Source organism: Lissotriton vulgaris, chromosome 1_1 (genome assembly GCF_964263255.1).
Source record: "Lissotriton vulgaris chromosome 1_1, aLisVul1.2, whole genome shotgun sequence".
Classification (NCBI taxonomy): Eukaryota; Metazoa; Chordata; class Amphibia; order Caudata; family Salamandridae; genus Lissotriton; species Lissotriton vulgaris.
The window spans coordinates 765,465,351-765,489,607 of record NC_141685.1 but is presented as its reverse complement, the minus strand read 5'-3'; the positions used below and the strand labels follow the sequence as shown (position 1 = coordinate 765,489,607).

At 44.7% G+C, this 24,257-nt stretch overlaps 1 protein-coding gene across 2 annotated transcripts in view; it reads left to right on the top strand.

The window, feature by feature from the left end:
• The window catches only part of LOC147747792 (dimethylaniline monooxygenase [N-oxide-forming] 2-like), a 270,079-nt gene that overhangs the window by 93,786 nt on the left and 152,036 nt on the right, over nucleotides 1-24,257 (top strand). For both annotated transcript variants that reach the window (XM_086955855.1, XM_086955864.1), the window contains exon 2: nucleotides 8,750-8,887. In XM_086955855.1, coding sequence (XP_086811981.1) covers nucleotides 8,756-8,887 — 132 coding nt within the window. In that variant the 5' untranslated portion in view covers nucleotides 8,750-8,755. The remainder of the gene's footprint in view (nucleotides 1-8,749; nucleotides 8,888-24,257) is intronic.

Below are 24,257 nucleotides of genomic sequence, written 5' to 3'. Positions count from 1 at the left end.
AATTCGAAAGCCAGTTAAAAATCCTGTTCCTCGATCGATCCCTGGTGACCCGATAGGAGCAGTCGTAGTGCTGAAATCAACTCCTCACTCCGCCCTGACGCTACGCCAGCTAGACCTCAAACCTGATCTCTTTGTCATTGTGACCTGACAGTATTTGTATTACGGTATTTTCCGCATCATTGTATTATGTTTTTACCATGCTCTGTAACTGATGTAAAGCAATCCGATACCCACCGGTCAGGTCAGCGCTATATAAAACTTCTCAAATAAAAATTAAATTGTGCCACCCACTTACGTTACCCTTTTAAACATGTCTCAGGTCTGCAATTGCAGCATGTGTGCAGTTTTAAACTACAATTTGACCTTGCTCAATGAACCCTTTGCCAGAACCAAACCTTCCTTTTTAATACATATGCTACCCCCTAGGGTGGGCCCTGGACAGCCCAGAGGGCAGGGTACAGTGTATTTAGAATGTGGTACATGTACTTTTACGTTTTCCATGTCCTGGTAGTGAAAATCTTTTATATTTGTTTTTCACTGCTGCAAGGCCTACCTCTTCTATAGGCTAGCATTAGAGATACCTTTTTACATTTAATAAGGGATAATTTCCAAGTGGGAGCAGGTAATCAATTCATGTTTGGTTTCTTTGGAACTGTAATGAAAAATCCTCTCTCATGGTAAAGTCAGATTTTACATTACAGTTTTGAAAATGCCAAGTTGGCATTTTCCAGCCTTAGCCAATTAATGCCTATAGCCTGTCTCTGGATTGTATAACTGGGTGAAGCTGACAGTTGGGCTTTGTGTAACCTCCTACACAGTCACACACAATAGAGAGCTCATGTGTGCCTAGATGAGCCATCACTGGCAAGATGGGAGGGCGGAGCTGGGCACAGCACTACTTGCACTTGAATAGGCTGTGTCCTGCCTAGTTGGCTGGCCTCCTGCTTGAGCCTCAGGGGCAGAAGGTTCTAACAACCTTCAACCCAGCAACTGGACTCTGCTGTCTGTGACTAAGTGTTGCCACCTCAGTCTTAAATTCTTGGAAGTGGGCCTGAAGGTGCTCTGCCAGTCTATCTGTGGTCCCAGCAGAACAAAAGCATCTCCTCTGCTGTTGTGCGCGGTAAACAGTCAAAATATCGATTTTTTTATTTCGACTTACACTTATATCGAGTTGCTAATATCGATGGGACAGAATATCGATGTCCAGAATATCGATGGCCAGAATATCGACCCTAAGGTAAGTAATATCGAAATTACTTATATCAATAGCATATATATCGATGTAAGTAATTTCGATTTACTAATATGTGTTAGAAATATTAGTTAAGTATTTAAATTAATTGTTATAATATGTGTTTAATATGTTTTTATAAATAAAAAATATATAAAAGTAAATAATATGTTTTACTACCAGAGCGGGCTGTGGGTTTATAGGGGAATAGGTTGGGAAGTAATTTATTTGTAATTAAATAATTATTTTTCAATGATTAATTTATTTTGCAATTAAATATTAATTGGCAATGAATTATTTTAATTGATTAATTGATTAATGAATTGATCATTTATGTATATTTTTAAGTAAATTATATGTTTTACTACTGGAGCGGGTTGTGGGTTTATAGGGGAATAGAGTGGGAAGTAATTTATTTGTAATTAAATAATTATTTTTTAATGATTAATTTATTTTGCAATTCAATAGTAATTGGCAATGAATTATTTTCATTGATTAATTGATTAATTAATTGATAATTTATGTATTTTTTTAAGTAAATTATATGTTTTACTACTGGAGCGGGTTGTGGGTTTATAGGGGAATAGGGTGGGAAGTAATTTATTTGTAATGAAAAAAATATTTTTTAATGATTCATTTATTTTGCTATGAAATATTAATTGGCAATGATTTATTTTAATTGATTAATAGAATAATTAATTGATAATTTATGTATATTTTTAACTAAATTATATGTTTTACTACTGGTGCGGGTTGTGGGTTTATAGGGGAATAGGGTGGGAAGTAATTTAATTGTAATATTAATTAATTTTGGGTAAAGGAGTATTTTTAGGGTTCAGGGTCAGTTTTGGGTTTTTGGGTAAAGGGGTACTTTTAGTGTTCTGGGTCAGTTTTGGTTTTTGGGGTAAAGGGGTATTTTTAGGATTCAGGGTCAGTTTTCAGTTTTTGGGTAAAGGGGTATTTTTAGGGTTCAGGGTCAGTTTTCAGTTTTTGGGTAAATGGGTATTTTTAGGGTTCAGGGTCAGTTTTCAGTTTTTGCGTAAAGGGGTATTTTTAGGGTTCAGGGTCAGTTTTCAGTTTTTGGGTAAAGGGGTATTTTTGGGGTTCATGGTCAGTTTTCAGTTTTTGGGTAAATGGGTATTTTTAGGGTTCAGGGTCAGTTTTTAGTTTTTGGGTAAAGGGGTCTTTTTAAGGTTCAGGGTCAGTTTTCAGTTTTTGGGTAAAGGGGTATTTTTAGGGTTCAGGGTCAGTTTTCAGTTTTTGGGTAAAGGGGTATTTTTAGGGTTCAGGGTCAGTTTTCAGTTTTTGGGTAAAGGGGTATTTTTTGGGTTCAGGGTTAGTTTTCAGTTCTTGGGTAAAGGGGTATTTTTAGGGTTCAGAGTCAGTTTTAGGTTTTTGGGTAAAGGGGTATTTTTAGGGTTCAGGGTCAGTTTTCCCTACTGTTGCACCCACTGGAGTGGGAATAGTAATTATTGTTAAGTAATTATATATTATATATGATTTTTAATTATTATTTTTTTTAATTAAATATGTATTATTATTTTTTTTACCATTATTACATATATTTAAATATGTTTAAGTAATTAATAAGTATTATTTACAGTATTTTTATGTTATTTTAAATTTTAAAAAAATCGATATATTTAACAACGATATTTTTAACATCGATATCATTTTTTCGATATTTTGGTACTTACCATGTTGTACATAGGGCGTCGATATTTTTGCTATCGATATATAATTACGCCGATATTTGTGTAGGTCGAAATTCTGTCTGTCGAAATTCTGTCATAGATCCGTTGTGCGCAAACCCAAGAAGAACTGATGCATTACCTCTGCCTCAAGGGTTCTCCCAATGCATAGGACTCTGCATCCACCTCACTGCCCTCATTTGAACCGACGCCTGTAAAAAGCTCTCTCAACACAGGCCCTTGAATTGCAAATCTCTCATCGATGGGATCTTGAACAATGATGCTGGACCTAGCATAGCAGCCTCATGAAACCGACGCATCTCCTCTACTGCGCAATGCATCCTCAGCACAGGACCTTAAAATGCTCTGTAACATGGACTTAAGTTATTCTATTCAGCAAGCCTAACTGGGTCCCTGTAGCTGGCCCTGTAGCTGGCCCATGGATCTTTGCGGTCACCATGAATTTGTGACTTTGCCCCCAGTTCGGCAAAACCAGATATCCACAGCTGGGGCTTTGTGCTTTTTGGTGCCTTTTTTGTGTGACATTTTTAAGCCTGCATATCTCTAGTTCTACTGATTAAAAATGTTGTCATTTTTGGTCTTGCTTTATTTATAAAAATTTACTCTATTGTTTAAACTGGTGTGGGATCCTTTTCTGGTGTGTTTTTACTGTGTTACTATTTGAAGTGCACTTTACACATTGCCTCTAAGTTAATACTGACTGCTCTTTGCCAAGCTACCAGGAGGCTGAGCACAGGTTACTTTTGAGTTTGCCTGTGATTTCAGCCTGACAAGGACTGTGATTTCTGCTTGAATGGGGTTTCAACTCCCTCAACCAGTAACCCCATTTCCTACGAGTAGGTTTTAGTGTATTAGGTTTTAAATTACATTTTAGCTATGTTAGAAATGTAATTTTGTTCTTGTGGTACACAAAGTACCTATTCTCTTTTTTCTGATATTCTGTGTGGTTATTTTATATGCGATGAGAAAAGGGTTCACGCTTTTAGTTAAGTGTCTATACTGTACCATTTGTGAGTATGATATAGAGATAGGTAGGTTTGTTTCTAGTACCACGATGCCAAGATGCTAGATATGGGATTGTTTGTAACTCAAAAGCAATGATTCCACTTCAACAATGCATTGGGTGGGTTCTACAGAGCTACTGTGATATCCTGCTGCCAGAATGACTGCTGGATGGAATGTTAGTGTTTGGAATGTGTGCGTGTGTGAATCAGTTGGATGAAGGGCTGAGCAGCAGGTAAGCTGCTCCTGGTGGGGCTCCTACAAAGACTCTGACTTTACCTGTCTATGTATCTAACTTACCACCTCAATAAATCTACGTGGTAAACTACCTGGCTTGGAGCGTCTTTTCTTCAATACTACATTTTGGTACCAGGAGTGTTGGACTTCACTCTGGGAAATAACCCACTTCAAGCATCAAGCCACCATTTAACTTCAAGAAGCTGTAGAAACCTGCAGCCCACCAGGCTCAAGGTAAAGAATTGTCTACATATTTAAGCTGAACATTTCAAATATCACTGGCACCCGAGCCCCACCAGTGACCTTCCACCGGTCGCCCTCTACACCAGATGTGCCAGTCTCTGCTTGATTTTCCCTTCTACTGCCTGCTTGCCTTTAATGCTGCCTTGGAGCACTGTTTTGCTACCTGACAGTTCCTGCCTTCGGAGTGTGTCTCCAATGTGTGTAACCTGCATTGAACTGTACTGGACCTGCTGTGTCCCTGCTGTACCTATCCTGGTTTGCTGCACCTGCTTTCGGAGTCCTGTTGCTCTACTCCTATTTCAGAATGGACTGTTTTTCATAGACTATACCACTGCTCTACAGTAACATCATACCATACAGTGTTTTAAAAAAACCAAAAAAAAACAACAGTGCCATCTAGTGGCTTTCCAGCACCATCGCATCTTAAAAGTCGATATAATTTTCAATACATCGGAGCACTTGATCGCCGTGCTTCACAGCAGGTATTGTTTTCTTCATCAACCTGCTGTCTCTCTATTGCTCTTCGGATCATCAAGCCTTCTCTACCACTTAACCAGGTACTGTTGAATTTCATTTTCTTCTTTCCTGCCATCCAGACTGTGGACAAATTAGTTCTTAATCACACAATTTAAACAGTTCTACAAGTTAGGGGCAAAGATTAATGTTGCCCTGCTTCACTACGTGTACTTACTTCAACCTGCTGTGCTACAAGGCTTCAATCTGCTGCGCTACAAGGCTTCAACCTGCTTTGCTACAAGGATTATTCATTTTATTTAATTTTCTGATGTCATGAGCAGTTTATATTTACATACTACATGTTTTTGTTTCCTTTTAGGGAACCTTTGAGTGATTTGTATTTCTGCAAAGGCCATGTGCTATTGTGCTTCTTTGATTTGCATTTTGTTTTATGCTGTGTGGTCTTTCTCCACATATTGTACACGGTGTGGTCTTTCTCCACACATTTTACACGGTGTGGTCTTGTGCCACACATTTGACACGGTGTGGTCTTTCTCCACACATTTGACACGGTGTGGGCTTTCTCCACACATTTGACACGGTGTGGTTTTGCTCCACACATTTTATACGGTGTGGTCTTTCACACGTTTTACACAGTGTGGTATTTATCCACACATTTTTTACTGTGTGGGTATCTCTCACACCTTTCACCCAACCTGCTTTGGGAAGTTTTGTAGTGTAGCTCACCTTTCCATTTCACCTTTCCTTCTTTGTGAGCTTAACACACGTTTATTTTGTTACTGTGTTTCATACCACTATTGTATACTGCTTGTGTGAATGACAGCCATCATTTACTTTTTTCTGTCTTTGGCTGACTTCCACTCTTTCCCTGTTATCTGTACTTAATTCGTCATTTCACTTTTTCAATTTCTTTCTAACACCCTGTACTTTCTTGTTTACCTGGCCAGCAAACATGATCTTAGTACTTGGTTTCCTCTTGAGTCTGTTGTACAGTTCTGTATTTATTTTTGTGTTTCTGTGGAAAGGAAGATGGTCTAATAGTTGTTTGTACTTTTCTTTTCTCTCACTTCCTATCCACTTTACTTCCTTTGCGTGCTATGCCCATATTTCATTTTCACGCCTTCTTTCAGTATACCATTCACTTTATATAACTCTTTAATTTTCATGCCTCTTTTTGATGCCTTTTAAAATTTCCTTCCTTTGCCTTGTAAAGGGGGGAGATATGTGATATCCTGCTGCTCAGCCAGAATGACTGCCTGATGGAATGTTAGTGTTTGGAATGTGTGCGTGTGTGAATCAGTTGGATGAAGGGCTGAGTAGCAGGGAACTCTGACTTTACCTGTCTATGTATCTAACTTACCACCTCAATAAATCTACGTGGTAAACTACCTGGCTTGGAGCGTCCTTTCTTCAATACTACAGCTACATTAACCTATCTTTCACATTCAGCACTGGTGCATTGAACTCATTTCAACTGTGTCACTTGTGGCTGGGAAAGCTAACCTTGTAGTGAGATACCAGAGTTGTAGTTTATGCAACGAAGCAAGGCAGCAGGCTTTTCCGTCTTTGCACACAGAATCTGGGATAACATTGCCATATGAATCAGGACCACCCCAACAGTGCTCAAATTTAGGAAACAGTAAAAGGCAGACCTCTTTAAAGAAAAATACATTGCAGCTTCACTCAACCAGATCTGCCGCTTTCATGTAAATATAAATGCATTCTGCTGTATTTCTGCCTTGACCATTGTACGAATAAAAAGTCAAATTCTGCCAGAATTTTGAGGGAATTTAATATGGTTTTAGATCATTTGCAATTGTATGGTGCCTTTTCAGAGACCTGAGGCTGCATAGTGGTGTTGCATAATACAGTGCAGGGATGATCAAATTCTGTAAAATCTCTCAGAACATTCCACATCTTGTTATTGCTTTTCTTTAAGTAATTTGACCAGGATAGTTGTCCATATAAAAGTGTGAATCTTTCCCAGTACCATTTTCTGAAAAATGAAGGGGCTTATTTTTACTTATTCAGCACAGGTTGGAAGCTCAGAGATTTCCAAAAATCGAATCACCTTGGAGGGTCTTCATAGTAATATTTCACTGATGGTTCAAATTCACAAATTTAAGAGAGCATGACATAATTCTAGACGCTATAAAGTAATGCCCACAAATTTAAACCTTTTCTTTTCTTTTCTGTTTGACATCGTGCATGTTTAGTAAAGTAGTCATTGCTTCTAAAAAAACATTTGAGGCACTTTTCAACCTAATACCTAAAACAAATTTGCACCTTTCTCTTCTGTATGATAATATGATGGAGTGGCCTTAGCACCGAATATGTGGCTAATACAACCTGTGATATAAGAAGCATAAAATATGAGTAGAGGTTAGTAATGTCAATGAATGTTTTGTCCATGTCCTCTTCCAACTATTTAGTTCTCTTGTCAGGTTCATCCAAATCCAGACATTTTACCACATATTATGTTTTTTAAAATTGGGTGGGTTCAGGAATAGGAGGGTTAGTCCTTTATTTTACCCTCAGTCAGACGACAGATACCAGTTGGCTCTATTTCGAAGAGTGCTAGTCGTAGAGTAAAGTTATTTGGAAGTCCCATGGAGGGCACCATCTTGGCTTTCAATGTTCTTTATTGACAATATTTACTTTCACTTTCCATGCCATCAACTCCATTTTCTTTTTCACCATTACTGGCATGCTCTGAGACCTATTGAATGAGTTCTTAAAGTCATCTGACTCTCAGGGCCATATGTAGGTAAATACTATTTACCGATTCTAAAATACCGAATTTTACTGATTCGGTATTTCAGAATCGGTAAATGGTATGTAGGTATTCATTTAGTAAATTTTAGCGAATCGGTAAAATTCAGTAATTACCGATTTGGTATTTACCAATTTGGTAATTCCCATTCATTCCTATGGGACTGGAGGCCCATAGGAATGAATGGGAATTACCGATCCGGTAAATACCGAATCGGTAATAGGGGGAAGACTTACAAGGGTGGCAGGGTGTCACATTGACACCCTGTTGCACCCCTGAATAGTGCATGGGTGCACATGTGGCACACATACATGCCGGTAAACATCCTTTACAACAAAACTTTTACAACGCACTACCATTACGACGCAACTTTTACAACGCAAACCATTACAACGCATTGCGCTGGGGGGCGCTCTAGGATAGGGAATAGGTTTAATGTACTATCCAACACCTTCCCTACTATCCACGGGGACTGGAGTTGGAATAGTAAATTAAACTATCACTATCCAGCGCCCCAAAGCACTATGCGTTGTAAAGGCATGCGTTGTAAAAACCGCGTTGTAAAGGCATGCGTTGTAAAAGCATGCGTTGTAACGTCATACATCTATACATACCCTAGGGGCCACATGGCACTTTTGGAAAAGCACAAATTTGCATTTTCAACGGTTTACGATATTTACCACCAACTTTGAGTTGGTAGTAAATACTGAATCCTTAACTCAAATGTACTCACTTGAGTGCTCCCTACATTAAGGATTCGGTAATTTACCGAATCGGTATTTTAAGGAATCGGTAAATTACCGATTCCTTAAATTACCGCTTCGGTAAATTACTGAATCCTTAAATTTGGCCCCTACATCTCAAATGCCCAATACCGGTCGGTAACGGCCGAAATTCTGTAATTTTGGCTGTTACCGACCGGTATTGGGCTACCTACATCTGGCCCTCAGTTTGGGACTTTCTAATCTTTGGCTAACTTCTTTTCCAGTGTCCAAGGGTATCATGCTTAAAATAACTTTTTACTAAAATACCTAATAATGCACCTCTCTGTATGTTTTGTGTGACCATCTACAGGAAACCATGGTGAAGAAAGTTGCAGTGATTGGAGCTGGCTGCTCCGGTTTAGCAGCAATTAAGAGCTGCTTGGAAGAGGGTCTGGAGCCCACCTGCTTTGAACTGAGCAATGATATTGGAGGCCTCTGGAGATATACAGTAGGTGGAAATTTCAAGTTTTGTTATTGTACATGGTAGGGTTGCATCTGCCATTTTAGGTCTAACATTGATTGCATTAAAGTGATATGTATAATATTGTAAGAAAGTGAATTATTATTTAAGGTGGGCGACTGCTCATGTAAAGCAAAAATAACACTTCATGTCAAGGTTAGCCCCTAAATCAAACTTAATTCGCCCCCCTGGGAGCAAAGTATAAAGTATTCATGCAGTACCAAAACAGAAATAAAGTAATAAATGTAAACACCATAAATAGAAATCCTAACCAAAATTCAAAGAATACAGCAACATTTAATAAGCAAAAGGCACCAAAATTACAAAATTACAATTAGAGGAAAAGGAGATAAGGATTTTTAAAGTTTTAGTTGAAAATAGTGCCAAAAAACACAAAGCTCTAATGGTAGTCAATGGTAGTGGTAGGCTAAGACCTGAAATCAAGCTTAATGGAATACATAGGTTTATACACCAAATTGATTGGTTCTGATGAACATCTGACAGTCAAAATGGTCAAATAAGTTCCTAAGTTCCATGCCACAAAGGGACTTTGTCATTTTCTTGAAGAAAAACATTGAACAGTCCCAAAGCAGCATGGAGCTTTGTCACTTTTTGAGAAAAAAGTGTGCGGGTCACCTCTGAAACTGTAGCTGCTGCCATGAACTGAAGGCTGAATACTCAAAGCGGGTTTATCCCACTGGCACTCTGGAGTTTTGTCGATGAAAAGTTTAGAGTCCCAACACGGACATGGACTTTGTCATTGTTTTGGTTGTTTGAAGGTCGGAGCAAGGGATGAAGATTAAATTCAATTGGATGCTTTAGAACTGCTGGTCGAATAGTTTTCCTTGTACGTTCTGCTGAAGCTCTAGAGCTCTGGAGTAAAAGTGTTCAAAAGTTTCCATACTTTCTTCGACTGCCCAAACAACCACAATGGTATCTCTCTAAGGCCCCCAGAACTTCAAGGAAAGACACTTGGAGACTCTCAGTGTGTCATGCAGAAGCCAAGAGCAAAGTCTAGTTCAGGTCCAGCTGCCACTGATCAGCTGCGCACTTTGAGGAAAAGTCCTCTTGCAGCTATCTGAACTTTAGAGTCCACTACTTTGCCTTGGGAACAAGATGGAACGGGTCCAGTCCTTTTGGGTTCCTCTGAGGTCACAGACAGAAGGTCAAGTCCTCTTCTGATCTTTTGCAGGTCTATAAAGTGTTCTGAAGCGGGTGCCTTGGGGTGCCACATTTATAGTTGGCACTAGCTAGTGAGTGGGGGTGACTTCGGGCTACTCCATAACCAATGGGTTAAAAGTTCCAAGGTCCAAGCATTCCACATTTTTAGTAGTTTCTGTTTGCCTCACTGCAATTGGGCCCAAAATGCAATGTGTCAGGGCAATTCTAAGGCTGCCAAAGTGTTCAGCCAAACTAAACGCAGCTCTGAGAGCGGGGGGTGTGTAGGGAAGTGTACCATGGAAATTACTAGTTTTGGCCTAGTTCTAACACTAAAATCTAGTTTGAAGCAGACAAGCACCTACAACAAAAAATGAAACAGAAGTTTGATAAGACAACACTGAATTCTTCAGCAACCAAACCAAGAATACACAAAAATTGCCATCTGGTTCTGTTTGATCACTTTCAAGTGCAGATCACTTTTGCATGTGTCTCACACAAGTCTTTTGGACAGGAATTGACACTGTTGTGCCAACAGGAAGGAAAGCAGCTTCCACCCTAACTTAGCTTAGCTTAGAGGAGTCACCCTAATCCATGCAAGTTAAACTGCTAATCTAAGTAGTTTATTATGTGCATTGAATTTTACACCTCATTAAAAGGCTAAGTACAAACTGGGCAGCTGCTGGAGAGCTAATGCAAATTAGCCTCCAGGTGTGTGAGGAAAGGAAAATGTAGCTGTCTAAAAGCGACTTTCCCTAAATATTTAATAAAAATCACGCTTCTTTATTGAATTGGACTTTTAAAGTATATAAAAAGTCGTTTTTTAATTACTTTTGTGGTACGTTTCTGTTGAAATTTATACATTAAAGTTTATAATCTGTACATTGACATTTTCTAGGACTCCCGCCACAGTCTGACCAGTGAAAATAGTTTTGGGGCTTGGTCAGTGGTGGAGCATGACATTTTGAAGCACATAAAGCACCTTACATTCTGGGCAATAGAGTGGACTTAGGGGTGACTTAATATTATTTAAAAGCATATCCCCGTCCTCCCCCATCAGAAAGGTTTATTGTGGCAGGCTTGGCAGCTGTTATTTAAGCTGCTGCAGGCAGGCTATGCATCGTAAACATGAAGCCTTGCTCTACAGTCCCATTCAGTTAATTTGACAAAAAGGTGCTGCAGTCCACAGGTGACATTAAGTGTCTAGACTCCGGGTACAATTTCTACATCATATACTGTGGACTTAGAGGCAATTTAAATATGTCAATCAAGGATAAGCGAATTCAACTATCTTTAGAGCAGGAGCACAGGATCTTTACTACTGTTTAGCAGGGCTAACAGTGCACAGGGTTCCAAGTCACACAAAAATAGGCCCAGAAATATGAGACATATCAAGGATGAACATGCAGAAATGGGGGACTTTCTACAAATATACTTTGGTACAATGGTCACTCTTCATTTATTGGCCTGTAATTGTCATTAAGTATTTCTTCTGCCCATTGCAGCTTACAACATGGGGCAAAGGGTCAGGCCACTTCAGCCATTGGGTAACTTCACTATGAGTAACCACATTCTCCCTTTTCTCAAGGAACAGATCCATACACAAAGATGTTCCCTTCAGTGCCAGGGATTACTATGGCAATGCATGCTTTTTGAGGCCAGAAAAATATTTTTTCTCTTTCAAAAATATTTTAACTACTGTTTCAGATTGATGAGGACCCATCACTTTCCTCACCGATAAATGTTTTTGAAAAAATGTGGCAAAACAAAAGAAGCATTGACAAAGCTGAATGGCTGGCAGCCAATTCCAGACCTATTGGTTTCTCCAATACATTTTTCAAAGTCTTTTTCCGGAAATTGTCAGCCAGTGACTGTCATTTGATTTATACACATGTGGTAAATTGGTTCTGAATTAGCACAGGTGTGTGTCCTCTCCAGAAGAAACAGGATGTAAGTCCCCAAGGAGTGTCTCTATATCAGGTCCAGGTATGGTAACTATAGGTTCCTTTCTGACAGTGTGGCTCTGCATCTGCACAAATGCAATCTCGGCAAGAATGCAGACTCGTAGGGTCAGATGTAGGTCGCCAATTACCGGTCGGTAACGGCCGAATTGGGCCGTTACCGACCAGGAATTGGATTTTGAGATGTAGGGCCCTTTCTTTTACAGAATCTGTAAATTTACCGAATCTGTAAATTTACCGATTTTGTAAAATACCGAATCGGTAATTTGACCAATTCGGTAAATTCCAGATGTAGGTAGCACTATTTACAGTGCTACAGGCCTTCAGAATTCGGTATTTTACCACCCAATCCAATTGGGTGGTAAAATACAGAATTCAGGGGGGAAGCAAATCTGTGCATGTACACCTGTGCCATGTGACAAACAGACATGCCCTTAGGGCATGTATGTGTGCCACATTTCACACAAGCCTGTACTTGGGTGCTAGAGGGTGTCAAAGCGACACCCCCTGCACCCTTGCAGGATTCGGTATTTACAGATTCAGTAAATACCAAATCGGTATTTCCCATTGATTCCTATGGGCTTCATGGCCCATAGGAATCAATGGGCAATACCGATTCGGTATTTACCGAATCGGTAAATACCGAATCATACAGATTCGGTAATTCTAAAATTAGAATTACCTACATCTGCCCCCTTCCGATTTACCGACTCTTAAATGCCGAATCAGTATGATTCGGTATTTAAGAGTCGGTAAATCGGAATTACCTACATCTGGCCCGTATTATTTATTGCCTCACAAGTGCATGTAACACAATGAAACAACACTTCTATTAGTTTCATGCTCTCGTCAGTATGATTCTTCTGTACTGTACTGCACACTTTAAACATCTTATATCCTGACTTTGGTTAAATGCTTGTTGCTAAAACAGCTGCACATGAAAATATTCTATGGTATAAACCATATATGCAAATTCTCGCCTCTTTAGTTGTTTCCTTCCTGCTACCAAGGGGACTCTATCCACCAACGTGCCCTGCGGCCCCGCGGCTGACTCCAGACCCATTTTCACGCCAGGAGGCATTTGAAAACCACCTCAGGGCTACCGCGGTGTGGCAGCCCGTCTCTCTTAGTTGTTTCCTGCCTGCCTGCCTGCCTGCTACCAAGGGAACTCCATCCCTCAATGTGCCCTTCGGCCCCGCGGCTGATGCCAGAATCGTTTTCGCACCAGGATAAGCTTGAAAACCACCATAGGGCTCCCACGGCGTGGGACACGCACAGATGTGCCCTGGCCAAGGGCAGGCCCATCTTCGCCCTTCAGAGGCCGGGCTGGGACACGTCTCTTGACTTATTTTTTCTGGATTCTTGTTGTCAGGCCTTGGCTTACCTAGGACACGGTTCATAAATAAGGTATTTGCTCGATTCTTTTTAATTGTGGTCTGTGACTGTGTTCCCCTTAATATTATGCTTAGCCCTATACTCCCTAGAAGTGCTTCCTATTCTCCATACATTAAAGCTGAAGTGTTCCATCCGTGGCAGGTTTAGTTTGAGGACTTGGACTTCGCTAAAGGAGGCTGCGGCAGATCTTTAGCTTGAAAAGGGCATGAACATCAAACAATGACCATAACGAAGCAGACAGTGAGACCTTGAATCTACCAATCCTCCCCTGTGACAGTCCACCCAAGGATTGGTGAGCTCTCTCTGTTGCCTATTTTGCCCTGCCCTACTGCCTTGTAAGGAATTTCTGCAATTGACAATCCTCCAAACTTTTCCTGTTGTTCCCTGTAGTGTAGCTAAATTATGTTGAAGTTTGCCTTGAATACTCCTATTGAGATCACTGTGATTATTGAGTGGAATCCGTGATAATTAGTCTTTTTAACTTGTTACTAATATTTTTCTATCATGTGTTTGTATTTTAGCTATTTGAACTTTGTATAATTTTATTCTGCACCAGGCACCTTTACCTCGACTTTACTGCCAAGCCCTTAGCACGAGAACTTTAGACCTTGCACTTTAAAAATTCAACTAATTTACTATTGAATTATTTGCCTGTAAAAGCATGCCTTTACTGTTGTTTGTTTCTAGGTGTTGTGGGGGTGGTGGGCAATCGACCCCTCTTCTTGATCTACCCAGTTGGTTCTACCCTGTATCTTAGAAAACTGCCAAATCTAGAATAAATATTGGGTAAAAGGAAGGGCAAGGGACAGCCACTGGGTTCTAATAAGCCATCAAATGTAGTTTGTTATGAGACAATGGATAGGTTTGAGACTATCTTGGCAGAATGCCAGGATATAGTCAATTCTGATCCACCAAATCCTTCTTCCTCTTGTGGCAGCATCATCTGCATTGATAACGCCCTTGGTTTAGTGACTGCTTCTTCACCCCATCCGCCTCCAGTGAAGAAAATAGCTAAGCAGACCCCTCTGATGTTTAAGAAGTCAAACAAAAGGCGTAGTTAGGCCTCTGATGCTGGAACCTTTGGATGAATTACTGCTACCTCATCTGAACCCCCCCAGCAAAAAGACAGCCAAACAAATCCCACCGATATCCAGAAAGCATAACAGCAGGCATAGCATGGCCTTAGATACTGACTTGCCTGGAGTGGGGCTAAGTGTAACAGATACTCAACCTGGTGTTGATCCTCGAAGAATGCATAGTATAACATCGACTGTCAATATTGAGTGTCACAATAGATTTGATGCCCTTAAAGTAGAGGAAGAAGGGGTGTGGGAGGAGGAGGGTGGTGTTGATCCTATACGCATTTTAGAGACAACTAAAACCACTATTGGTGTGATCCAGTCACTAAAAGACCTGATCAAATCCTTCAGAGCTGAGGTATCCTCCCTCAAGGAAAGGTTGCCACTTTGCTGGAAAGGGTTGACTCTGGGCTTCTGATAGTCTCAGAAACCAAGCCTCCATCAACATATAGGGTTGCTGATGGAGCAGAAACATGTAGTATGGCCAATAAAAATGAAAATAGCATTCAAGATCCAATGCGAATAAGATGTATCCAGTCTTTGCCATCTAATAATGGGCATTGTAATCTTAAAGATACTATAAAATAAACCCAGAGTAACCAACCGCGCCCCATACAAGGTAGGGATATATATAAAGGAGAAGTGGTTCTGGACGAAGGCAATACATATATGCGAGATCATGGGAGGGACCCAGTCAGGGGGACTGTATGGGACGTGAGACCCAGGGTGTGGGAAAGTCCTGCAGAAATCTACCTCTCAGAAGTTCCTAAACTTCATACCAGGAGCTTTGAAAACCAGGAGACTCTTGAGAACAAGGTCATACACTGGTTGAGGTCTATCCAACAATGTTATTCAATTATTAGGGATGACATTAAATTGGCTAGAAGACTCCCTATGCAGAGCTCAATGTGGGATAATTGAGGTTAGCTTCCATGATGCTGATATTATCACTGGTTTATTGTCGATCGATTCTCGCACAGTCCCTCCAGAAAATTCCCACATATCTGTCAGATATAGAGTCCCTGCTGGAGCACCCCCCAGACCTCTCTTGGCACCTATTGCTGAAAATCGCACTAGGATGTTTCCTTGAATAAATGGGCGTTTGCCAATAGGGTTGCTGTTGGACTTGGCCCTTTTGGCAGGTTCACCCCTAAACTTTTTGCCTTCAACTCTGACATGATGTTGGTTGATTTCTGGTCTCTGCGCACTTTAGCACTGTGGCCCAGTGTGAAGTGTGTGCGCTCTCTGAGTGCGTGTGGTGAGATTGGCCTGCCCTCCCATAGCAATGTATGGGGAATATGTGTGTCCATGGTAATTCCTGATGTGTGGAGAGTGAAGGGTCGAGTTTGGTATGTGCAAACTCATGATGATGATGTGCGCAGATTTATTGTCTAGTGAAGAAGCGCCACTTTTAGAAGTTGGCATGTCTGTGCAGTGAATGTGAAATGATTATCTGGCTTGTGATTGGCTGGAGCTGGCTGGTGTGCCTGGCTCCAGGAGTCAGGATGGGTCTGCCCGGTGGTGAATGGGGAGATCTTCAGGTTGATCGCAGGGAGGAGTTGCACCTGGGACCTGAATAGGGCTAGGCCTTCCCCTCCACAATGCTGGCTCCAACCCCTGTGGTGTATCTGATGTCCCTAGCCTGTCCTGTGAATAAGGAGAGGGGCTGAGCAAAACAAAGTGCTCAAGAACCAGTTGCATCTGGTTTGCCCTTCACCTGCACCTTTGTAGACAAAGGATTTCTGTGTATAAAAGAGGGGCTGTAACCCCATGTAAAATGTTCTTGTTCTTGTTCCTGACTTGAATCTACCAGGGGGTGCTGCTGCTGGGGCCCAGGGAAAGGCTTGCCTCCCTGGGCCCTGCCCAGCCCCTGGATGCCTGGAGGACCTTTCTTTTCTGGAAGCTGTTGGGCTACACATCTGTGCTCCTGGACTTTTGCTTCAACTAGCGCCCTGTGAGCACTCTGCTTAAATTGTCCCTGAAAGGACCTGGACTTTCCGTGAATGCGTGGGAAAGCTTGGGGGCTGTGCAGCACTGCGCTCCAGCCTTGCTGGAGGAATCCCCAGCCCAGGTATTCCCCCGTTGTGCGCTTACGGCGGGTGCCCACCCCGCTTTTTGTGATTTCCTTAAAGCCGGTGCCTACACTGCATCATGGCCGTCTGTTTAAAACCACGGAGGGTGCCCACCCCGCCTGGCCGCCGTGCTGGCGTGTATCCCCATACCCAGCTGTATGTTTGTTAATTACGTAGGGAGCCTACCCCTTGTTGTGCCCGGGGAAGGTCTCTCCACCACAGCCCGCGGCGAAACAGGAAGTCAGGCACCGTAGTGCCAGACGGCGGGTGGGACTTCCGGTTCCAAAGGAAAGCCCCCCGCCCACCGCTGAGAGGAGAAGAGAAGCCGGCCGAGTGATGGCCTCCTTCCGCCCGGGGCTCCCGCAAGGGGTAGAGAGCCCGGAGCCGCCAACGGGAAGAGAAGCGATGTGCCAGATCGGCAGGGCTCCAGAGGTGAAGGGAGAGCCCCACAAGTGCCGTGCTAGAGAAGATGAGAGTCCTGCCTCCACGCCGGCCGGTGAGTTCACAAGGGAGTCCGGAGGGGGGAGGCAGACGCAGAGCGGGCCCGGCTGGCAGTGGGCCGCTCCAACCTTGCCAGAGTTGCTTAAAGGACCATAGTTATCCAGAGGGGCCCGTGACCCCTTTTCTCAGTGCCCAAGTGTGAGGGTGACCTTCACAGCGGCGCCACAGTTACCGGTCACTGCACTGCTTGGGGGCAGTTTATTTTGGTGCCCCAGAGAGCCCCAGAGTCTGAGGGGCATTCCGAGGCACATTGTCAGTGCCTGGGCGGTCCCACCAGAGAGGGGACTGCCCCAACTAAAGTGGAATTATTTGAGAGGAGACAGAGTGCTCCAAGGCCCATATTTGTCTTTTAGAGCCTAGATGGCTCCCATGCCGCAGTTTACTTTCCAGCTGCCCAGCAAGTAGTGGGCAGCTGCACTGTTTGGGTATTTCTTTTAGGGGACATGGTCTTTGTGAATCTAGGAGTGAGACGCACTCCTTCGCCCCTACCTTGGCCTACACAGCTGCGCAGCACTTAGTGCCAGCTGCAGCGTTTAAGCCCCAGTTTATTGTTCTCAGCTGCCCAGCAAGTAGTGGGCAGCTGCACCGTTTAGGTTTTGGCGCAGTGGGGCAACCTTGACTTTTGCAGCCTAGGCAGCAGCCCTGACTCTCTGGACATAGGGCGTTTGAGCCCCCTTATGTGAGATGGCCAGTTGGCCAGGGGGGATTGTTACATTTATAGGGCACAGGCCCTAATGTAATTTATGTGCTAATGTGGTTTATGTGCTAATGCTTTTGGGTGCTAGGAAATGTATGGTGTATAGTATGTTTGCGCACCTTGTTTTGATACTTCCAGATATGGTTTATGCATAGGAGGTTGTTTTACCTGTTTAGGTTTGTGTTAGGGAGATTATACTTCCCTGTGTGATTGACGCCCCTAGTGTAATTTTTACTTAGGTGGTGAGGGTCTAATGTATTTGGACTTGTGGGATATTGTGCCTGTTAGGATTTATATTACAGGTTGACGCAGAGTATAGTGTCTGCCAGTATTTACTGGCTGTGTTCTAAGTTCATTTATATTCTGATATTATTTCTTTACCAAGTGCTGATTCTGACAGTGGCCCCCGCGGCCCTGTCATGTGTAAATAATCCCTTCTAAATATTGCCTGTGCCAGTTGGCACAATGTATATTGTGTGATTACTATCTGATGTGTTTTGAGAATACAAAGGCTATTTTTGATATACCCTTGTGTGGAGTTCCTTTTGTGGGCGGCCTGGGATGTTGTTGCTGGTGGGTGCATGCGCAAATGCTTTACACATTGCCTCCGGGATAAGCCTTACTGCTCGTGTCACGTTGCCAAGGGGGTGAACAGGAGTTATTCTTGGCGTGTAACTCCCTTGCCCTGACTAGAGTGGTGGTATCTGCCTGGCTTTGGCGTAAGCCTTAGCCAACCAGAAATCCCATTTCTAATACTGGAAACCAGCGAAAAGGATCAGGACTTGTGTTTGCACAGTACCACAGCGACAACTGGCTCCACTACAACACTCAGCATTTTAGATATTCCCATGGAAAAGGGATTATTGTTTCTAAGTTGTTTCTACATGTCATTTCTTTGGAAATGTGTTTCTTGTGCACTGTGAGTTGGGTGTCCTGCCAAGGACAGAAACCAGACAATCTGGAGGAGAGACTGCCCTTGAGCCATTGCTCCGGTTTTTAAGTTGGCCTACAGTGGGGACTTAATTGGTATGGTGTCACTAGCTAGTGTAGTGTGAGTTTTCTGGAGTCACCAGTAATAGTGGGATCCAGTGGAAGCAGCAGAAGTGTGTCCAGTGCATGTGTTCCCCGTCCCATTCCCAGAGTGTGGTACCTGGTGCTCAGTAAGAGCGGTGCTGGTTGAGATTCAGGGGCAGTAGATACCGTCACACCAGTCTGGGGGGAGTGTGTGTGGATGAAATGTGTGTTGTACTGGACGAGTGAGTGTGAGTTCTCTGAAATAAGGAGCTTGCTGAATACTTTGGTGTGAGTTCTCTGAAATAAGGAGCTTGCTGAATACATTGTTGTGAGTTCTCTGAAATAAGGAGCTTGTCGAATACTTTGGTGTGAGTTCTCGGAAATAAGGAGCTTGCTGAATACTTGGGTGTGAGTTCTCTGAAACAAGGAGCTTGCATTGGGGAGTGATTCCAAAAGGAGTGGCTGAGGTGTCTTGCAGCCCAGAGTGGTGGAAGAGGTTCAGAGTAGCCCAGCCAGGTCCCGGTGTAGGGGCCCACGTCCTGTCTCTGAGGAGAAGGAGTGGGTGGGACTGCGTGTCTCCATGTGCCTGAAACCCTGTCTCAGGACCTGGATGGTTTCTTTAGGGAACACCAGCTGGGGAGCCTAGGCTGTACTTGTAGACCATTTGAGGAGGATCTCCCAGTGTTTATTGAACGTGGAACATCTGTAAGCAGGGTTCCAGTAGTTCTGGTATCTGGCGGTACCACTCCAGTTGGGAGGATGCAGAAGTCCAGATGGAGGGGTGAGAGGGGGAAAGACTCTCCAGTGGAAGAACCAGTGGGTCAGGGGCCATCCAGAAGGGCTGAGCCACCAGTGAGTGACCATGGTGATGCCACTTCTGTCCTGAGAAACAGGCAGACTGTCACACAACACATTAGTTATGTGTCACCCTCTTGAAGTCCTGGTTCAACGGGCATCTGACCAAAGGGTAGCGTCCCTAGGTTGGGGAACCAGGTTCAGGTGTTTGCCTGTCATGGATGGCAGGGCAACTGTAATCAGTGTCCTGGCCGGTTTTGCCTTCTAGGGGTACCCCTGTGAACACAGATGGGGCTAATTTTAAGTGGAGACCCTGTGTTTCCCAGAAGGGGTGGTACAGGCCTAGCAGGGATCTTTAGGGTCCTTGGCTGAGTGTTGTGGTACTACCCTGAGAGCAGGCTGGGCTTACCTTAAGTGGAGGGACCCTGTTCTACAGTGGGAGGGTGCAGAACTCTGGAAGGGGGTGCAGAGGGAGGGAGTACCTCGCCTCTCAACCCTGTGCATCCGGTGAATGTGGATCCCAGGTGGTAGACCAGTTGATGGAGAGAGGTCCTAATCTGGTGGGAGAGTTGTGTTCTGGAGGGTGCTTCTCCTGGGAGAGTTCGCAACCCCAGAAGTAGAGGTAGGGTGGGGCACTCTTGCGCGTGACCTCTGGTCAGCCTGAGGGTGCGGACCCTAGGTTGAAGTGTCAGTGGTAGTTTGAAACTACACTGAGAAAGGGAATGGAGAATGGCTTTTGTATGCCAGGGGTTAATACCCTCCACTCTGTGGATTGGCAAGGACCAGTGGTATCGGGGTGGCCTAGGTCCTAGTCCTAGCCGTGGACAACTAAGGAGTACCGGTGGGGTAACCTAGTTGGGCCTGAACTTCTTTTTTGTGTGTTTGTTCTGTGTTTGTTCTGTGGAACCACGTGGTGTAGAACAGGAGGGTGTCCCTGCAGTGCGGGCCCGCGTCTGTGTTCTCTCGCACTAAGCAGGGAAGCCCATCAGAGTGGTGAGTGGTATGCACTGCATTTTGGCTGGAAGGGGGTTGTGTTGAACTTGGCCCTTTTGGCAGTTTCATCCCTGAACTTTTTGCCTTGAACTCTGATATGATGTTGGTTGATTTCTGGTCTCTGCGCACTTTAGCACTGTGGCCCAGTGTGAAGTGTGTGTGCTCTCTGAGTGTGTGTGGTGAGATTGGCCTGCCCTCCCATTGGAATGCATGGGGAATATGTGTGTCCATGGTAATTCCTGATGTGTGGGGAGTGCAGGGTCGAGTTTGCTATGTGCAAACTTGTGGGATTAAATGCTGCATGATGAGGTGCACAGATTTAATGTGTCTAGTGTAGAAGTGCCACTTTTAGAAGTTGGAATGTCTGTTCAGTGAATGTGAATTGACTCCAGGAGTCAGGTTGGGTCTGCCCGGTGGTGAATGGGGAGATCTGCATGTTGTTGGCAGGGAGGAGTTGCACCTGGGACCTCAATAGGGCTGGACCTTCCCTCCACAATGCTGGCTCCACCCCCTATGGTGTGTCTGATGTCTGATGTCCCTGGCCTGTCCTATGAATAGGGAGAGGGGCTGAGCAAAGCAAAGTGCTCAAGAACCAGTTGCATCTGGTTCGCCCCTTGCCTGCACCTTTGGAGACAAAGGATTTCTGTGTATAAAAGAGTGGCTGTGACCCCATGTAAAATGTTCTTGTTCCTGACTTGAATATACCAGCGGCGTGCTGCTGCTGAGGCCCAGGGGAAGGCTTGCCTCCCAGGGCCCTGCCCAGCCCCTGGATGCCTGGAGGACCTTTCTTTTCTGGGAGCTGTTGGGCTCCACCCCTTTGCTCCTGGACTTTTGCTTCAACTAGCGCCCTGTGAGCGCTCTGCTTAAATTGTCCCTGAAAGGACCTGGACTTTCCTTGACTGTGAGGGAAAGCTTGGGGGCTGTGCAGCACTGTGCCTACCCCGCTTATTTGTGATTTCCTTAAAGCAGGTGCCTACCCTGCATCATGGCTGTCTGTTTAAAACCATGGCGGGTGCCCACCCCGCCTGGCCGCCGTGTTGGCGTTTATCCCCATACAGCGGTGCCCACCCCGCTGTACGTTTATTAATTACGGAGGGGGCCTACCCCTCGTTGTGCCCAGGGAAGGTCTCTCTGCCGCAGCCCGCGGGGAAACAGGAAGTCAGGCACTGTAGTGCCTGACGGTGGGCGGGACTTCGGGTTCCAAAGGGAAGTCCTGCGCCCGCTGCCGCGAGGAGAAGAGAAGTCGGCCGAGTGATAGCCTCCGTCTGCCCGGGGCTTCCCTAAGCGGTAGAGAGCTCCGGAGCCGCCAACGAGAAGAGAAGTGCTCTGCCAGATCGGCGGGGCTCCCGAGGTGGAGGGAGAGCCCCGCAAGTGCCGTGCTAGGGAAGATGAGAGTCCTGCCTCCACCCCGGCCGGTGAGTTCACAAGGGAGTCCAGAGGGGGAGGCAGATGCAGAGCCGCCCCAGCTTACAGTGGGCCGCTTATACCTTGCCATAGTTGTTTATAGGGCCATAGTTATCCAGACGGGCCCGTGACCCCTTTTCTCAGTGCCCCAGTATGAGGGTGACCTTCACAGAGGCGCCTCAGTTGCGGGCCGCTGAAACGCGTTGGGGGAAGTTTATTTCAGTACCCCAAAGAGCCCCAGAGTCTGAGGGGCATTCCGAGGCACATTGTCGGTGCCTGAGCGGTCCCACCATAGAGCGGGCCACCCAACGAAGGCACTCCAGAGGCCTCCGAGACAGAGAACGCTGACGAGGGGTTGGCCTAGCAGACGCACGCTGCCCGAGGTGTGCTGATCGCAGTCCTGCCACATGGCGAGTGTCACCATGGGAAAAACGGAAAAAAAATCAGCTGCGCCTGACCTTTGAACTGCGGAAACCAGGTAAACCACAAAAAAGAGCCACTTCTGATTCGGAACTGGACAATCCTTCTGATACTCCATCCTCTCTGGAAAAGACACTGTCTGCCATACAATCCAGTCTTCAGTCTGTAGTCGGCAAAATCAAACCCCTCAGAGGCCGTATGGATCACATGTCTGCCAAGTTAGACAGACATGCTACTAGACTGGGAGAAGCAGAATAACGCATATTGGACGCAGAAGAGGGGTTGCAACACATGACATCCAAAACACTAGACATGGAGAAGGTCCTCGCTGTTATACAAGCCAAAAATTAAGACCTAGAGGCCAGGTCCCGGCGCAATAATTTGAGCATAATGGGCCCGCCGAATCGACAAATGTGGGCAAGCTGGAGATCTTTGTGTCTATGTGGTAAATTTGCTCTGTGAGATCTTCGGCGCTGAAAGTCTCTCTCAACTGCTCATTGTGGAAAGAGCTCAATACTCCCTGGCGGTTCGTCCCCCTCCGTGGGCCCCACCCAGGCCAATTATAGTATGCCCGCTGAATTATAGGGACTGAGACACTGTATTACACATATCCCACCAGAAAGGTACCATCACTTATCAGGGTAACACAGAGGCATTTTATCCTGACTTCACAGCTGCGTTCCAGGTGGTGAGGAAGGAGTGCTAGCAAGTAAAGAAAGCTTTGATCTCAGAAAATGTGCAGTATGCCATGCTGTACCCAGCCAGGCTGTGCATTGATTCAGAGGATAAGGCCAGGATTTTCACCAACCCCAAACAAGCCATGGAATATGTAAAAAGTATCCGACGTAAGAAGCAGTCCGCCCCCGATGCTTTAGGCAATGAAGGCTAAGGACTGCAAAATTATGCTAAGAGGCTCTCTTAATGGACTGTTGCTGCCGCAGCGGCTGCACTTGCCACAATCTAGAACTACTTGGGGTTTCATATATATTGTGGCGTGGCGCTCCTGCTGAACTGCACCACTGCATTTATATTAACTGCGGGCGGAGAACTCTGCTCTGCCCACGGAGTATGCAGAGATTTGCCTACTCCGCGTTCTGTGGGGAATGCGGAGTAGGCAAATCTCTGCATACTCCGCAGTGGTACAGAGTTCACCAGCTCTTCCCTCCAACCCCCAAGTAAGAATTAAATAAATATAAAGTATAAGTAAAATGATAAACACTTACCTTGTCTGAGGCATCCCCGGGCTGCTATCTACTTCTACCTCGGCGTTACACAGTGGTCTGCACATCCGCGCTCACCCGTGCATGCGCATTCCTTGCGAAAAATGTGCATGTGCGGGCGGGCACGCATGTGCAGTTCACCGTGGTATGCTGAGGAAGAGGGGGAGGGCACCCGGGGGACACTGCAGGCAAGGTAAGTGTTTATTATTTTACTTATAATTCACAGTTATTTAATTCTTACTGGGGGGGTGGAGGCGGGCGGCAGAGCAGAGCGGAGTTGGTCCCCATGTTTTTGGACCACCACGTAGTGCCGCTCCGCCAAGTCTGCCAGGGTTAATTTATATCCTTTTGCATAATTAGGTAAATGGGATTGGAGGTGGCATATATTGCTAAAGGTTTGTGGCACTAAATTTCATGTTGTACTGTTTCTAAAGGATGGGCAGCCTTGGGAGCTTTTTCTGCATTGTTCGGCCACCTCCCTCTTCTCCTAGGAAGTATGTTGTGCTCCAGCGTTCCCCAATAGGTGCTCCCCATACTACACAATGACCAGGTTTAATAGTTTTTTTTTTGCTAAGTTGAGGGATGGCTTTGGCAAGTTGGGTATGCTAAAGCGGGTGGGGGGTACTGAAACAGGGGAACTGGAGTTAGT